The sequence below is a fragment of the Piliocolobus tephrosceles genome, chromosome 19 (assembly GCF_002776525.5).
Source record: "Piliocolobus tephrosceles isolate RC106 chromosome 19, ASM277652v3, whole genome shotgun sequence".
NCBI lineage: Eukaryota > Metazoa > Chordata > Mammalia > Primates > Cercopithecidae > Piliocolobus > Piliocolobus tephrosceles.
Window position 1 is genome coordinate 13,473,382 of NC_045452.1, and position 18,774 is coordinate 13,492,155.

The following is an 18,774-nucleotide window of genomic DNA, read 5'->3' on the forward strand; positions in this document are numbered from 1 at the left end:
CAATTTTTAGCTGTTGAAATGTTATCTGTTCTTTGTCAATAGCTAAAAGCCACTTGCAGCTAAATTTTCCGCGGGGAAAAAAAAAAAAAAAAACTTGGCTGACAACTTTCATTTTCATGCAAATATAAAGCATGATTATAAAGAAGCAATGAGGTGGATTTTCTTATTCAGCTTGAGAAGTAGTATGAAGGCAAACTGGCATTTGCAAAACACTCTGAGCAATAAGAGCATTGTTATTATATCACCTCCCAGGTTTGGCTGCCAAGTTTGCTCATTTGATTACCTGTTTTAGTTTTTAAAGAAAACCTGTTCTAGACTTGGTCTGCAAGACAACTCAAATTCTTACACTAACAAACAGTTCAAAAAAAGAAAAGAAAAGAAAAGAAAAAAGGAATAGTTCAACTTATCAGAGCAGCTTTGAATCCTAGGCCAAAAGTAGATCTGTGCCATCTCTGGTGGACACACCTACCTACACACACACACACACACACACACACACACGTACACACACACCCGAAAAAAGCAAATATTTTAAGGACTTCCAGGAAGCTATTATAGGTATAAGCAAATATTTTAAGGATTTCCAGGAAGCTACTCACACACAGTTTCCTTGCAATTCAAACCCAACACAGTGCCTTTCCCACTGGCTCTTTGAGGTCTTATTTTCAGTCATACAGACTTGCTGTTGGCATATGAAGAGCCCCACCAGCCTGCAATGATGGAGGTGAAACCTCATGGTCAGCCGGCTCTGCTCCAACCCAACATTTGGGAATGAAGTCTCACACTCAAAGTTCAAAGCCAGACATACAACTTGAGGAGCCAATGCTGGTAAAAGTCACCTCAGCTCTGTCTCTTTTGACATCTGTTCAGAATTGTGAATGTGTTCTTTGGTTGAAAACCTCAAGGTCAAAAAGGTTACTCAGTGTGGAGCCTCTAGGGTCAGTTCCAAGCCCACATCGAGAAGCCTGTGCCTGGGGTGAGTGGTTTCTCTTCTCTGGGCTACAGAGGCGGCACTTACCCATAAAAAAAAACTGACCTGGCCTGGAGAAATGACGGAGGTCCTTCCATCCAGTCTCAGTGTGCCATGAGTTACTTTTACTTTGGCTCTCAGGCCAAATACACTGCATGCACCTAATATTCAACACAAATATCAAGTTGCAGATTCTAAGTCTCAACACTAAAGAGAAAGAAAACATGGCATCCACTTACTTTCTTTTTCAAAATGATCTACCTCCAATAAAGGAAGACATTTACTAGCAAGCCTTCTAAAATGGTGCCCAGTTAAAGATACAGAGGGATAAAAACTATCTGCCCAGTCACACCAACTGTCCTGTCTCTGCTGGGTAGCCGGGTGAAAAATAAGTGAAGACTGCGGCTACCAGGTCCCCACTAACAACGCTCCAAATGAAATTCTACGGGGCTGGGAGGGAAACCCACAGAGATGTTACTCCTGTGAATCATGATTCACATATGAATCACATCCAAATGCAGGAGAAAGACTGAGTCACGCTTGAGAGACTGCAGATGGTGCAAACCATCAAGCCTGGAGAGGTGAAGGTAGGGTCACAAATAAGGTTTCTCTGTTTGGATTTTTCCCTGATTTTTTTTTTCCCCCTGGGATGGAGTCTCACTCTTGTCACCCAGGCTGAGTACAGTGGCATGATCTTGGCTCACTGCAACCTCCACCTCAGGGGTTCGAGCAATTCTCCTGCCTCAGTCTCCCAAGTAGCTGGACTTACACGCACCCACCAGCACGCCCAGCTAATTTTTGTGTTTTTAGTGGAGGCAGGGTTTCACCATGTTAGTCAGGCTGGTCTTGAACTGCTGACTTCAAGTGATCCACCCACCTTGGCCTCTCAAAGTGCTGGGATTACAGGCGTGAGCCACCGCGCCAGTCTTCTCTGATTTTTTAATGAATGAAATGTTAACCAGTTGTGGATTCAGATCCCACCTTGTTTCAAAACAAGGACTCAGTGTGGTAATCTAGCCCGTAATGTACCCAACCTACTTTTGATCCGGCCAACCACTCTGTGGGACAAGCAGTCAGGGAGAGGAGGATCTTTATGCCCACTACACAGATGAAGAACCTGAGCCTCAGCTCGAAAGCCCAGTGAGGAGCAGGGGGAATTCTGATCCTGGTTGTTTTCATCACAGCACACTCCCTCATCTAGCACATCCTCATTTAGCAGAGATCACATGTTCAAACCACACTGTATTACTGAAACCATTCACAGTCCAACTCCCCACAAGAGGGCTTTCCTTTCATTGTCGTTACCCCACATGGGAATTGCTTGAAAGAGAATCCCAAGTGCATGAGGAGCCAGAGCTCCCTGAGGTCGGGAGAGTCAGTGTTTTAATAGTTTTTGTTTCTTCTCAGGCCTTAGCACAGTGCCTAGAGTTCAATACACATTTCTGGAATGGGTAAGAGTTTACTGAGTTTGAAGACAGCAAAACATATTCCATGAAAAATGAAGATGGCTTGAAAGGAAAGTCACTTGCAAACCAAGCAAGGAGAAAAAGACTACCAAAGTCTTTGAAAAAAAGGAATCTAGCTAACTGTTCAGGAAGGTTATAAGAAAGAAAAGCACGGGCCAGGCGCAGTGGCTCAAGCCTGTAATCCCAGCACTTTGGGAGGCTGAGACGGGCAGATGACAAGGTCAGGAGATCGAGACCATCCTGGCTAACACGGTGAAACCCTGTCTCTACTAAAAAAATATAAAAAACTAGCCGGGTGAGGTGGCGGGCGCCTGTAGTCCCAGCTACTCAGGAGGCTGAGGCAGGAGAATGGCGTGAACCCGGGAGGCGGAGCTTGCAGTGAGCTGAAATCCGGCCACTGCACTCCAGCCTGGGCGACAGAGTGAGACTCCGTCTCAAAAAAAAAAAAAAAAGAAAAGAAAGAAAAGCATTAGAGAAAAATTAAATCATGCTTCAGTAGAGAGAAAGCTAACCTCAGAAGACTTTTAGCATTCATTAAACTACCTATTACATGCCAAGAACTGTTTTTTTTTTTTTTTTTTGAGATGGAGTTTTGCTCTTGTTGCCTGACCTGTGCAATGGCACAATCTCGGCTCACCACAACCTCCACCTCCTGGGTTCAAAGTGATTCTCCTTCCTTAGCCTCACAAGTAGCTGGGATTACAGGCATGTGCCACCACGCCCGGCTAATTTTGTATTTTTAGTAGAGACGGGTTTCTCCACGTTGGTCAGGCTGGTCTCAAACTCCCCACCTCAGGTGATCTGTCCGCCCTCGGCCTCCCAAAGTGCTGGGATTACAGGCGTGAGCCACTGTGCCCGGCCACCAGGAGCTGTTTTTTAGCTCTGGGAATACAGTTGTGAACAAAACAAAAATCCTGATAGTCATGGAACTTACAATAAAAAAATTACAAAATTAAAAAATCTAGTATGCCAGCTGGCACAATGGAGAAATACGAGGTAGAGAAGACGGTTAGGGAGTGCTGAGGTAAAATATGGCAATTCAGGCAATACCTTAAGGAAGTGAGAGAGCCAGCTGTGGGTAGGGTGGCCACATCATTTATCATTCAATACGGACACCTCTGAGACTGGAAGGGGACACTATTAATAGTCATCTGGGTCAACAAATTCAAACCAGGCCTGTCCTGGGCAAATGCAGACATATGGACCCTAGCTATGATGCTCTCTGAAGTAAGGGCACAGCAGAGGGGAGAACAAAAGGAAGGACCTGAGATTCAGAGTGAGCCTGATCTCTCTAGGGAACCTCCAAAGTGAAGTGAGAGGGAGAAAGTAGGAGATGAGGACTGAGTGTAACAAGCAGCCACATGACATGAGGGGTCTATCTGCCACCGTAATGCCTTGGCTTTTACTCCAAGTGAGTTGGGAAGCCCTTGGAAAATTTTGTGCAGAGAAGTTCATAATCCAAATTCTATTTTAGAAAGGTCACTCTGATTTTTTGTGTTGAAAATAAACGATATGGAAGGGCAAGGGAGGAAGCCAAGACCAGGTAACAGGCTACCGCATCCAGGCAAAAGATGATGGCACCTTACGCCCGGCTAAGACTGATGGAAGTAAGACTATGGATATATCCTGAAGATCTGACATTAATTGGTTGGTTTTGCATATGGTTATAACCAATTAATGTCCGATATATGGTTATAAAAATTTGAATAATTTTATCTAATTTCTTTCAGTGGCTCATTAACATAATTGATCAGGTAGCATAAGGTCAAAGATGGGAGTTCAGTTCCCATGTGGCTATAGATCACCTCTTGATGACCACTAACCCCTTTGAAAACACATGCTATTGGTTATATAAGAGGACTGGGAAAGGGAAAAGATGACCCCACTTCACAATATCACCCTGACTAAAAAACAACCCCAGGAGTCCCCATCATCTATGAGAAGCCAAACATTCAGGGCATACACACACACACACACACACACACACACACACATATATAATTAAGCCAGGTGTGGTGGTATGTGCCTGTAGTCCCAACTATTTGGGATGCTGAGGTGAAAGGATCCCAAAAGGTGAGGCTGTAGTGAGATCATGCTACTGTACTCTAGCCTGGACAACAGAGCAAGACCTTGCCTCTAAAAAAAAAAAAAAAAAAAAAAAAAGACTCTGTATAATTAAATACTCGCGTACCAATTAAACAATAATTTTGTGTGTTATTCAAATTTTCCTCACATACGGCAGCTTGGTCTTGGAAATATAAATCCATTTGTCTATAAATGTGTTACACATTGAGTGGAGAAAATGAATAAAGATAAGCGCTTTCAGTCTACTGAGGAGACAGACATGGAAACAAGCAGTGGATCATGACATGCCAAGTTGGGTTATGCATATGAAGCTGTGTGGAAACATGCCTAACACATTCTGGGAGGGCATGGGAAGGAAACGGTAGGCTTCAAAGAAGAGGTATTGTTGGAGCTGAATCATAAAGACTGAGTTGATGCCTGCCAGTCAGAATCAGGGGTCAAAGACAGGGAAGAAGCATATTCTATAGAGAGGAACTTATCTATGCAAAGGAACACGAGGACACAGTTCTCTTCAGGAGCCACAAGAAATACCTGGAATACAAAATATGTTATTGTAATGACAACAACAGCAGCTCCTACTTGTTGAGTGCTCACCATGGATGTCAGCACTGTCCTAAGAATGTATGTGGATTACCACACTTAATAGTCAATCTCCAGCCAGGTGCGGTGGCTCATGCCTGTAATCCCAGCACTTCGCGAGGCTGAGATGGGCAGATCACTTGAGGCCAGTAGTTTGAGACCAGCCTGGCCAACATGGCAAGACCCTATCTCTATTAAAAATGCAAAAATTAGCTGGGGGTGGTAGTGCACACCTGTATTCCCAGCCACTTGGGAGGCTGAGGCAGGGCAATCACTTGAACCCAGGAGGCAGAGGTTGCAGAGAGCTGAGATCGCACCACTGCACTCCAGTCTGGGTGACAGAGTGAGTCTCCTTCTCAAAAAAAAAAAAAAAAAAAAAAAAAGTCAATTTCCTCATGAAGACACTGAGATACCCAGAAATTAGTGTAGTAACTGGCCTGAGGGCTTCAGTGCTCATGAGGTGGAGTCAGGCCTCATGTCCTAAGATCCTGGAGCCTGCACTCTTTCTACCTGCAGTACCATGTGGAAGAGGAGGCAGGTGAAGATACAAGCACAGGCAGGAGCCAGGTGACGATCAGTACCATAGCTATGAAGAGCCATGGAACGGTTTACATGTGGGAAGGAGTGGCTGATCAGATCTGCATCTGGAAACATTGGTGACAGTATGGACTATGAATCAGAAGGGATGAGAACAGAGCAGGAAGATCATTTTGAAGGCTACTGCAATAATCCTGGCCACAAACGACAGGAGTGTGAACAATGCAGTGAGAATGGAAGTGAGGAGCCAGTCAGAAGAAAGGAGGAGCAGAAGAGGAGGCGTGGGCTGGGGAACAGGGAGATATGAGTTTGGCTGTCAATGCGTTAAGGATGAGGTACTTGGGGGCCATCTGAGCAGAGAGGTCCATCAGGTGGACACACCTACAGCTCAGAAGCCCAAGAGAAGGCTGAGCCAGAGCTTCAGGTTGCAGCAAATGCTTTTCCAATTTGAGTATGCCAGGGAACCCTTAGCTCACACAATGGTGTCATGTTAAAATCTTCCACAACCATCCCCAAATAAAGATTCTTTGAAACTTCTTTTCCCCAAAATGATTTTAAAATTCTAAAACAAAATTTTCTGGGGAATTAACTGGTCTACCTGAGTTATCCCAGGCCCCAAATAACTTCCAAGACTACCTGGGTACATTCTGGTGCTGCTACCATCAGAACCTGTAATTCCCCCTGCTTCATTTAACCAGTGAAACTAGTTCAAGTACAGTCCAATGAGTCCCAGAGTAGTCCTCCTCGGTGCAACTCTACCCCAAACAGCCTGGGAGGCTCAAACTCTGCGTTCCTAAAAATGACTCCTTGGCATAGCAAAGCAATAGAAACACTGCCTCTCTAACCTCCTGAAGGTACTTTCAAATAATCTGGCAGCCAGAGGTAACATTTTCAGCCCTCTGAGTACAGGGACACAGTGTCTTCCTATCCCCACATTTTTATTCAATGTGTTTTCTCATCTAAAATAAATGATTGCTGGTGAGTAGGTTAACCAAAAAATACGTGAATGAATTAATAAATGAAATAATCATCATTTAGGGATTCTCTTACTGTCAACCCAGTTTCCTAGCCTTAGACATAGGCCTCTAGGAGTATTGTTGGATGAACCTACCAATGAATAAAGGAAAATATCATCAACCAACTTGATATAACTTCATTTTCACGACACCTTTCTTTTTTTTTTCTTTTTGAGATGAAGTCTCGCTCTGTTGCCCAGGCTGGAATGCAGTGGCGCAATCTCGGCTCACTGCAACCTCCGCCTCCCAGGTTCAGGCAATTCTCCTGCCTCAACCTCCCGAGCAGCTGGGATGCCACCACACCCGGCTAATTTTTGTATTTTTAGTAGAGATGGGGTTTCACCACGTTGACCAGGCTGGTCTTGAACTCCTGACCTCAGGTGATCCACCCGCCTCGGCCTCCCAAAGTGCTAGGATTACAGATGTGAGCCACCATGCCCAGTAATGAAACTTTTCTTAAGCTACGTTTTAGAAATTCAAGTTAGCTTACAGAACACTGAAGCACAACATAGTAGCCCAATTTTTAAAAAGTTTTAATGTTTTTCACACTCATTTTGTACAATACCTGTCCTCTGAGGCTCCACAAATGCTGCCCGTACTGATTCAAGCTCACGTTACCCTACCCCTTAAAGGTACTCTGAACAATGTCATGAAAAGAGGACAGCAGCCTGAGTCAGGATACCTGGCTATTGGTTTGAGAGGTTAGTTTAATATTTCTACCTCTTTGGACATTAAGGTGCCCATGTACAAAATATATTTAATAACTTAAATATATTCTGATCACCCACTAGGGTGATCAGATAAGACAATAGATATAAAAGTATTTCCAAAAAGCATAAAACCAAAGTATCATACCAAACCAATTTCATACTGCTTCCCCCACCCACCCTGAAACTTCACCTTCTAACTATCTACCTAACCAAATTCTACCCTTCAAGTCTTTGGTGCATGCTCACTTCTCTTTTTTTTTTTTTGAGATGGAGTCTCGCTGTGTACCCCAGGCTGGAGTACAACAGCGCAATCTCGGCTCACTACAACCTCTGCCTCCCAGGTTCAATAGATTCTCCTGCTTCAGCCTTCCCAATAGCTGGGACTACAGGTGTGCGCCACCATGCCTGGCTAATTTTCTTGTGTTTTTGGTAGAGATGGGGTTTTACCATGTTGGCCAGGCTGGTCTCGAACTCCTGACCTCAAGTGATTCACCCACCTCAGGCTCCCAAAGTGTTAGGATTACAGACATGAGCCACTGCACCCAGTCCTGGTGCATGCTTACTTCTCTAAGCAACTATGCAACCCTTCTCTTTTCTGGTCTTAAAACTGGACACATACTGTTCTCCTCTGGGTCTCTCCAGTTATGGAGGTGGGTTTGCCCCCCATTTCCTCTGACAACCAAAAGCCCCTCTAGAGCACAGACCACTCCAGCTCTGTCCATGGTGTTGCCCTCAACATGCTCCTAAGCAGACCTCAATCACGACTCCGTGACAGAATGATGATAAATGTGGCTTGACCAACATGTTCTGAGCTAAAAATGTAACGTGCAGCCCATTTTATAATTCCATGTATTATAGAGCACTGCTTCTAAATAGGTCACCCAAAAGTGTGGCTGAAATGATCTCAAAATAGACATGGCCCGGCTTTTCTGGCCCTGTGTCATTTCTAGATGTGAGCCTGATCTAAACACCCCAACTCTATTACCTCTTGGATTGGTTACCTGCACCACTGTTGCTAAGCAGACCGACAGAAAGTTCTTCTGTTCCACTGAAGTTCAAGAAGGACATGCCGTCACCAGGCTGGCGGGAATTGCTGTGCCTGCAGAGAACAGAGCCCAGCCACCTGGCTTAATGTAGATCATCACCTCTTTTTCCTGCTCACCCTATATCCCGGGGGTGGGGGGTAGGTTCATAAAAATCAAGCCTGAATATTCAGCCACTCAAGCTGGCAGCCACTGGAATCCTTATCTTAAGTCACCAGGCCACAGTGTTTTGTTTGTGTGTCAGTGCCGGTTTCTTGTGACCCTGGCACCCCGGCTGTTTTCCCACCACCAACCTAGACCACCCACCCTGTCTGCCCTATGCCTCCCTCTTACAAACAAGGATGGGTGTGAGGTGCTTGAATATATGGACCTGAGTTCATCTGGTTAAGAAGGTCACACCCTCCCCATATCCCTTATCTATCCCCTAGAGTGTCAAGGTGACTGAAAGAGGGGCCAAAGACTGCACTTTGCGAAGTGTTTTCTAAAGCAAGAGGAATAGCGAGTCCAGGTGTAACCCAGGCTCATGCCTGTCAAGGCTTAAATGACTTTCCGCCTCCTACACTGACTCTCAATTAGATGCTCGAAACACATTCAGAGCTTTGGTTCAAAAAGAGTTTTTGTATAAACATAAGCCTTCATTTCCACTGCTCTTAGCATTAACTTCTTCTAAACTCAACAGTGGGATTTATTTCTGAATAACCAAAATGACAAAAGTCATAGAGAGGTTGCCCAAAACACACAGCATGAATCTCCTGTCCCAGCACTCCAAATCCAAAGAATTTCCTCTCTCGGATTCATCTTTGACTGAGGTTTAGAAAAACCCACGTTTGAGGTTTACAAAGTGTGTTTTGGATTCAAGATAAACCTAAAACAGGGCCTAGGCAACATCTCAGACAAAAATGTCAGGCTGTTTGCTTTACCCTTCACCAAGTGAAGGAAATGACACTGGCCAACAAAGGAAGGCCCTGATCTCATACTGTCTTTTCAAGTCTTCTAAACATTTTGGCAATAGTCTGTTCTGCACATTGTCCTGGATGCTGGAGAGTGTTCTCAGGTTACCTTCCAGAGCCCTGTGCACATCCTCACCTTCCAGCAGCTTCATGATATGCTAACTCCAGCAGCTCTGCAGAGGAATGAGGTGGGTCCCTCTGCCAACTGCCTTGCAGCTCCGCCATATTCTGTCGGGTCTGGTGGTGGATCTGGATGGCTTCTCCGGATGGTCCTACCCAGATAAAGAACCACTGAGCATCATTCCCACCTGATAGCTAGTGCTGTGCACTTAACTATATTCTCCCTTCTTTCCACCTACTGGGATACAGATGTTGGTGAGATTGAAAGAAGAACACACCACAGAAGAATGTTATACAAGGGACCCTCTGGCTCCCAGAGGACACCTGCTCTTCTGAGTGGGACCCATCCTACTAAGGGGCTGGGCCTTTATCATCCTGTCTAATCTGTTAAGAAAATTTTAGGATATTCTGTCTCATGTGTGTCAACTGAGTCACCACAGTGAAATATACAAGTACAGGAGGCATGGACCCTTGCCAGGAGGGCTAACACAAACTCAAGAAGAGGGAAATACAAGTGAAACACCAAATCACTCTGTTAATACCTAGGCGAGTAACAACTGTGACTCTAAGAAGCAGAAGATGTTTAAGTGCAAAAAGGGCAGAGTAGGAGATAAATTAGAATTAGTCAAGTCTACAAAATGAGGCTTCCCGGGGAAAGAGAAGTTGAAGAGCTAAGTGTTCAACAAAGTTAACAGTGGTTGAAGGAAGAGGGCACCTGGGTAGAAGAAATGACACCTGTGAAACTCCAAACCTTAAAAAGGCAAAATGTGCAGGAGACCACAGGATTAGCCAAGAAGGAAGAGAGCCTCTGAGGATAGGAATGAAGAAGATAGGGGAGCCTGATGAAGGAGGGCGTTGGCTACTGAAAGGCCAGCTAAAGAGGAGGAAGAAGCAAAGCAAACTGTTTGCTGAACATGGTTCCAATAAGTGTACATGAAGAGTGGGAGGAGGAGAAGCACAGAGGCATGAAAAGCTGAAGGTCACTGAAGAAACACCAAGAGTTCTAAGTGACCTAGAAGGGAACCAGTGGAGATAATAATGGAGGGGAAAGGACACAGAAAGAAACAAGGAGTGTGACTGATTATAGCAGAGATAAGGGGGTAGAACAGGGTTTAGGCATGACCCCCAGTTACAGTCAAGTTATTCAGATCTATTTCTCACTGATTTAACTTTCAAATATTAAAGGCAAGTACAAAAGAAAATAGGCATTTCCAGGTATTCAGCAGGATGATTTCCACGAAAAAAATAAAATAAAAATTTGGCTAGGCATGGTGACTCACACCTGTAATGCCAGCACATTGGGAAGCCGGGGGTGGGTGGATTGCTTGAGACCAGGAGTTCGAGACCAGCCTGACCAACATGGTGAAACCCCGTTTCTACTAAAAATACAAAAATTAGCCAGGCGTGGTGGTGCATTCCTGTAATCCCAACTACTTGGAAGGCTGAGGCAGGAGAATCACTTGAACCCGAAAGGCAGAGATTGCAGGTATCCAAGATTACGCCACTGTACTCCAGCCTGGGTAACAGAGTAAGACATCGTCTCACACACACACACACAAAATCCTAGAGTTTAATGCATTTGTTCCTTTCCAGCTCAATAAGAGCCCATTAAGCTAAAGTTTAATTTTAGCCACAGCTTGAGAAAACCTTACTGTCTTCTTGAGAACGGAATATAGATAAAAAAGAACGGACTAGAAAAAAGTGAGTTTGGGGGAAAATTTGTTTTTCAATTGTCAGAGACACCTATGAGAAAACAAAATAATATAACTCCTTGTAACCAAGATAGGATACCAGTATCCAAGAGAGCTAAGAGAAGAAAGAATGAACAAGAATGAGGGACATCCAACTTAGGAAAGAAAGCAGGTGGCAATGCATAGTTCCTCTCAAATAGAAACAAAAGGCTGGATGTGGCGGCTCACACCTATAATCCCAGCCCTTTGGGAGGTTAAGGTGGGCAGATTGCTTGTGTCCAGGAGTTCAAGACCAGCCTAGGCAACATGGTGAAACCCTATCTCTACTAAAAATACAAAAAACTAGCCAGGCGTGTTGGCACGTGCCTGTAGTCCCAGCTACTTGGGAGGCTAAAGTGGGAACATCACCTGTGCCCCGAAGGTTGAGGCTGCAGTGAGCTAAGATCGCACCACTGCACTCCAGCCTGGGCAACTGGAGAGTGACCCTGTCTCAAAAAAAAAAAAAAAAAAAAAAAAGCTGAAACAAACAAACAAAAGAGCCCTCAGGTTTATAAAGCTAATTAGTTACAAAGCCTATTCCCAAGTGCATCTTCAAGGATCTTTACAAGAACCCCTGGAATGGCCAAAGTGAGCATGGTTATCCCATCCTACTGGTGGAGTAACACAGGCACCTAACCAAGGACACATGGGTGACCGACACTGAGGACCAGGGCTAGGAGCTCCTAGTCCAAGGCTCTCTCTTAAGCAACAAACTTACCCACAGGAAAAGTGTGCATCCAGCGCCTTCTGTTGGACGTAAGCTTCATGGGCATTCGAGAGGGAGCAAAGGGGTTAATCAGTGCTCTCTGGGGCGTGTATCCACCAGGTCGAACATGCAGCATGGATTCTGCACTGCCAACGTGGAACCTCCCTGGTGCACTGGAGTCTCGCTGTGGTGGCTCTATCATGTTCTCCAGGACATCTGCCAGTTATCATGGAGTTGAGTCACAAAGAAAAACCACAGAACCACAGTGAAACCAGAACTAGGTAGACTGATAAGCCAAGGCTGACAAGAATCTTGGGCATCGTAAATGTCAGGGAGTGACAGAAATAAGTAAAATTGTCAAACTATAAAGAAATGAAGTATGTTTCCATTTATTTGCTTTTAAATACTTGGGAGAAGGGAGTTTTGGTTCTAAATTACTGGCACAATGAAGTCACAACCAAATCTGATGGGAAGGACACTGCCTAGAGATCCTGAACTTTGAGCTGGAAGCAATGACTGAATGATGGGACTTGAGTTGTCTCCCTTGGGAAAGGAACGAGTATATTCTCTAAGAGGGAGGAACAGTAAAAACAGCTATGTGGTGACCAGAAGGGCAGATCTTGGCAGAGCTAGTCAATATCTTCACTATAAACCCATTTGATGTTCCTATTGGACACAAGACTATAGTTCCCAGCCTCTTTGCAATAAAGCCAAATGACTTAGTTCTGGCCAGCAGAGCACAGGTAGAAATGATATGCTTCAAATCCAGGCCTGGGCCACAATTATCTCCACGAATGATATGCATTCTTTTTTCCTTTGTGGAAACCTAGGTTCATAATCATGGCATCCCAGGATGGAAGGAACCTGAGTTCCTGAATGACTGAGTGGATCAGTAGACCCTCCACTTACTTAGTGGGCTGGGACATGAGTAAGCAATCAAATGGTATTATGCTAAAAAAAAATTACTGAGAAAAAAAGAATGAAGAAATGGACGCCTCCAGCCTTGACCAGGCAAGGAGATGGTATGATATTTAGACTCCACTCATCTGGCGCAATGGCAGACAGGTCCCATTATGGAGACAGAGACAGCATGCCTGAGTGGATCAAAGAACTGAAATCCACAACCAGCTCTTCTTGTGTGTATCCCACATTCATCAAGCAACCACCTAGATGAAAAAGTGGGTCCAGCAGATGCAAACTCCAAGGAATTTGTCTTGGTCATCATTATCTACCCAGTGCCTAGCACAGAACCTCATACATTGTAATACTGTATTTCATTCCTCAAGTTGCTTTGCAGGAAAGAAGAAAATGTTCAGATTCCCATAAAAGTTTTACTGTTCATTGTAAATTAATGAATTGATGCTCTAACTTACAAAATAAAAAAGAACATAGTCTAGTTAGTCATTAAGGAAATAAAAGAGAAACCCCCCCCCCCAAAAAAAAAAAAAAAAAAAAAAGATGAGTACAGGCCAGGTACAGTAGCTTATTTCTGTAATCCCAGCATTTTGGGAGACCAAGGTGGACAGAACACTGGAGCCCAGGAGTTCAAGACCAGCCTGGCAAACAGACTTAGACTGTTCCTACAAAAACTTTAAAAACTAGCCGGGTGTGGTGGTGCACACCTGTAGTTCCAGCTATTTGGGAGACTGAAGTGGGAAGATCACGTGAGCCCAGGAGGTTGAGGCTGTAGTGAGCCAAGACTGTACCACTGCACCCCAGCCTGGGCCACAGAGTGAGAACCTGTCTCAAAACAAACAAACAAAAAAAAGAAACGACCCATGAAACTGCTCAGGCCATCAAGGGTATGCATATACAAAAAGCCACCAAGTATATGAAAGATGTCACTTTGGCCAGGTGCGGTGGCTCACACCTGTAATCCCAGCACTTTGGGAGGCTGAGGTGGGCAGATTATCTGAGGTCAGGAGTTTGAGACCAGCCTGACAAACATGGTGAAACCCCATCTCTACTAAAAATACAAAATTAGGCCGGACACGGTGGCTCAAGCCTATAATCCCAGCACTTTGGGAGGCCGAGACGGGTGGATCACGAGGTCAGGAGTTCGAGATCATCCTGGCTAACACGGTGAAACCCCGTCTCTACTAAAAAATACAAAAAACTAGCCGGGTGAGGTGGCGGGCGCCTGTAGTCCCAGCTATTCAGGAGGCTGAGGCAGGAGAATAGCGTAAACCCGGGAGGCGGAGCTTGCAGTGAGCTGAGATCCGGTCACTGCACTCCAGCCCGGGTGACAGAGCCAGACTCCGTCTCAAAAAAAATACAAAATTAGCTGGGTATGGTGGCACAAGCCTATAATCCCAGCGACCCGGGAGGCTGAGGCAGGAGAAGTGCTTGAACCCGGGAGGTGGAGGGTGCAGTGAGCCAAGATTGTGCCACTGCACTCCAGCCTGGGCAACAAGAGTGAAACTCCATCTCAAAAAAAAAAGGAAACGTCGCTTTACAGAAACAATGTGTACCATTTCCACATTACAATGATGGAGATAGTAGGTGGTCCCAGGCCAAACAGCATGGTTGCACACGGGGTCAGTGGCCAAAAAACAGTACTGAATTAAGCACAGACTGTGCTTAAAAATGCACAGTCATGCCGAACTGAAGGGTTTAGGTGCAGATTCTCTGGTCATTGAGCATGTTCAGGTGAACAAAGCACCCAAGATGTGCTGCCTGATGTAAAGAGTTCATGGTCAGATTAACCCATACATGAGCTCCCCCTGCCACACCAAGATGATCCTCATGGAAAAGGAACACATTACTCCTAAACCAGAAGAGGACATTGCACAGAAGAAAAAGATATCCCAAGGCCAGGCATGGGCAATTCCAGCACTTTGGGAGGCCGAGGTGGGTGGATCACTGGAGGCCAGGAGTTCAAGACCAGCCTGGCCAACATGGCAAAACCCCATCCCCATCTCTACTAAAGAAAATCAAAAATTAGCTGGTGTGGTGGCATGTGCCTGTAATCCCAGCTACTCAGGAGGCTAAGGCAGAACAATCACTTGAACCCAGGAGGCAGAGGTTGCAGTGAGCCGAGATCATGCCACTGCAACCTAGCCTGGGCAACAGAATGAGACTCTAAGAAAAAAAGAAAAGAAAAAAAAAAAAAGAAAAGAAAAAAATTGAAGAAACAAAAACTGATAGTATGGGAATAAATTTAGCACAAAACAAATGCAAATAAAAGTTAAAAAAGAAAAAAAAACAAAACCGGTAAGTGAAAATTTTTTTTTTTTTTTTAAGATGGAGTCTCCCTCTGTCACCCAGGCTGGAGTGCAGTGGTGCAATCTCGGCTCACTGCAACCTACACATCCCAAGTTCAAGTGATTCTCCTGCCTCAGCCTCCTGAGTACCTGGGATTACAGGCACCTGCCACCACGCCTAGCTAATTTCTATATTTTGAGTAGAGACAGTGTTTCACCATGTTGACCAGGCTGGTCTCAAACTTCTGACCTCAAGTGATTCACCCGCCCTGGCCTCCCAAAGTGCTGGAATTACAGGTGTGAGTCACTGCGCTGGACCGGTAAGTGAGAAACTAAAATGCAGCATAAGACAGAGGTTGTTTTATGTATGGCACAAATGGAAATGATAAGGAAATAAACCCTTTTGACCCTAGGCCTAAGAAAAGCTTTCTATTAATATATGGAAAGGTATATAGTTAAATGATGGATGAAGAAAGGCTAAACGAAAAATAGTATAATAGAGGCAGGGTGCAGTAACATTGGTTCATGCCTGTAATCTCAGCACTTTAGGAGGCCGATGGGTGGATCCCTTGAGCCCAGGAGTTCAAGACCAGCCTGGGAATGGTGAAACCCCATCTCTACAAAAAAAATAATAATTAGCTAGGTGTGGTGGCATGCCTATAGTCCCAGTTACTTGGGAGGCTGAGGTGGGAGGATCGATTAAGTCCTGGAGTTCAAGGCCACACTGAGGTGAGCTGTGATTGCACCACTGCCCTTTAGCCTGGGTGTTCTGTCACCAAAAAAAAAAGTATAATATATACATAGCTAACAGCTAAAGTGATTTGTACCTACCGCACTGGCAAAGAAATAATTAAGATGTGGGATTTACACCCCACCTCTGACCAATCCTCCCAACTCCAGTCACCCACTATATTAAGAAAGATGTCCCTGGCTCGGTCTGTGCTTCAGCACTCTTACCTCGAGTGCTGGTGTATCCCAAGGAGCTGCTGACTTCATACTGGTGCAGGTGGGGGTGTGGGATCAACAGGATGTTGGCGCTCTTGCCCAGGGAGCTGTCATCAGAAGCCTGGCTCCTCACTTCCTCAGTGGGTAGTGTGCGGCTTGGTAGTGAAGGGCTGGATGAAACATCACAGGAGCTGGCACTCTTTCGACTGTGACTCTCTCGCTCTCGCACAGACCTGCCAGGCAAGAGACAAAAAGTTACCATCGAGTGAGGGATGCTGTCCTACCTTGAGTTAAAACTCTAAAACCCATCACCAGCCCAAGCCACATGGGAACCCAATAACAAAAATCCCCAGTGTGATTTACAAGCAGGAAACCTGTATGTGGTACTTCACCCTTAACAGCTTGAGATGTTATATAAGAGAGGGGAGAAATGACAGACATTACGCAGCCAAACTCCTAGGATCATAGTTGTAAAGAAAGGACTGCTCCAGGCCAACCCCACCTGATCCCACTGATTAATCTCACATCACTAAAAACAGAATGAGAAGACAGATACGATGTGATGTGGGAGAAAGTACACAGTGCCCGAGAAGTCTTCTCGCCCTCAAATTTGAATCTAAATCTAATCAAGCTTCCAGAGATAATTGCCAGTTTACAGGGAATTTGCAGAATAGAGGAAAACTTAAAACATTACAAGGCAACAATCAACCAAATGTAGAAAGCAAGACATTCTACTGTCACACACACACAAAAAAGACATTATAACCAAATGCAAAAAGTGGATCTTGTTTAGGTCCCATTCCAAACTAACTGCAAAAGCACATTTTTGAGGCAATTCAGAAAACTGAGCATGCACTGGCTATTAGAGAGCATTTAGGGATTAGTGTTAATTTTGTTACCAATGATAATGGTACTGTGATAATTTTTTTTTTTAGATTCTTATTTGTTGAAATGTATACTAATCAGCTTTGTGCCAGGCTGGGTGACACTAAATAAATAAATAACATGTAAAAAAAGAAAGAAACTTATGCTGAAGTACGCACTATTGAAAAAAATATATAGGCTGCCTGGGATTTGTTTGTTTTTGTGAGATAGAGTCTCACTCTGTCACCCAGATTGGAGTGCAGTGGCACGATGTCAGCTCACTGCAGCCTCCACCTCCTGGGTTCAAGCAATATTCCTGCCTCAGCCTCCCAAGCAGCTGGCATTACAGGCGCCCGCCACACCTGGGTAATTTTTTTGTATATTTAGTAGAGACTGGGTTTCACCATGTTGGCCAGGCTGGTCTCAAACTCCTGACCTCAAGTGATCCACCTGCCTTGGCCTCCCAAAATGCTGGGATTACAGGCGTGAGCCACTGTGCCCTGCCAATCCTGGGATTTGTTATTAAAATATTCCATCCGGCCGGGCGTAGTGGCTCAAGCCTGTAATCCCAGCACTTTGGGAGGCCGAGACGGGTGGATCACGAGGTCAGGAGATCGAGACCATCCTGGCTAAAACGGTGAAACCCCGTCTCTACTAAAAAAATACAAAAAAACTAGCTGGGCGAGATGGCGGGCGCCTGTAGTCCCAGTTACTCGGGAGGCTGAGGCAGGAGAATGGCGTAAACCCAGGAGGCGGAGCTTGTAGCGAGCTGAGATCCGGCCACTGCACTCCAGCCCGGGCTACAGAGCGAGACTCCGTCTCAAAAAAAAAAATAAATAAAATAAAATAAAATAAAATATTCCATCCAAAATTTAAATGTGGGAGAGGTGATGAAACAAGGCTGACAACGTGGTGACAACTGTTCATAATACTAGTCTCCATTTGAGCATGTCTGAACATTTCCTAATAAGAGTTTATATATATCATTATATTTATATATTTTATATATATACACACAATATATATATCCTTATTAAAACATAAAATTCCCTAAGGGGAAAACCTCTAAAAGCAACAGGAAGAAAGATCAAAAGGACAAAAGCCCTATAGAGATGCAAAAGCTCAGAACGAAACAGTGAGCCCACCAACAGGGCTGCCCTTCTGGCATCAGAGCTACTCCCTTTCCTTCTGCAAGGATTTTTTTAGTAAGAGCTTAAACGGAGCCTGAAAACAGATTCAAAGTGCTGACTACATGTTTGTTCTTTCCACAGTAAATATTTAAACACCAGTATATGCTTAGCCACGTGTGAAGGTAGAGCACCAATTAAGACACAATTTGTGCCTTCAGAGACCACACAACCTGGGTACCACAAGGTCTTGTCATCTTTGATTAGACAAAAGAAAACCAATCTTGAACTATGAGAGCATTTTTTAAAGCCTACAAAGAAAAGCCCCTCAGTAGCTTACTGAGCCCCTAAGCAGCACCCACACACAGGAGAGAGGCTGCTGACAGCACTTAATTCTGAGCTCTAAGCATTCTCGGGTAGGACTGGATGAGGGAAGAGGACAGAAAACAATCATGTGGTCACTCTAAGTTCATTTGCCACAAAATTAAGAGACATAATATTATTCCACTCAGTTGTGCTTAAAGCTACAGAATTAAGAAATCTGGCCAGGCGCAGTCATTCATGCCTGTAATCCCAGCACTTTTGGAGGCCAAGGTGGGTGGATCACCTGGGGTCGGGAGCTCAAGACCAGCCTGACCAACATGGAGAAACCCCGTCTCTACTAAAGATACAAAATTAGCCAGGCGTGATGGTGCATGCCTGTAATCCCAGCTACTCAAGAGG

General features: G+C 44.8%; 1 protein-coding gene across 25 annotated transcripts in view; it reads right to left on the reverse strand.

The window, feature by feature from the left end:
- LOC111521831 (GATOR complex protein DEPDC5) overlaps window positions 1-18,774 on the reverse strand; it is a 170,381-nt gene that overhangs the window by 91,158 nt on the left and 60,449 nt on the right. For 19 of the 25 annotated variants that reach the window (XR_003306698.2, XR_003306696.2, XR_003306697.2 and 16 more), the window contains 4 exons: window positions 16,073-16,293; window positions 11,925-12,128; window positions 9,493-9,628; window positions 8,365-8,462 (listed from right to left, as the gene is read on the reverse strand). Coding sequence is in view for 15 of the 25 variants with exons in the window: in XM_026447062.1 (XP_026302847.1) it covers window positions 8,365-8,462; window positions 9,493-9,628; window positions 11,925-12,128; window positions 16,073-16,293 (659 nt within the window). In the remaining 10 variants the exon portion in view is untranslated. Of the gene's footprint in view, window positions 1-1,036; window positions 1,132-8,364; window positions 8,463-9,492; window positions 9,629-11,924; window positions 12,129-16,072; window positions 16,294-18,774 lie in introns of all 25 variants that reach the window. The other 6 variants (XR_003306701.1, XM_026447067.1, XM_026447065.1 and 3 more) reach the window with 2 other exon arrangements.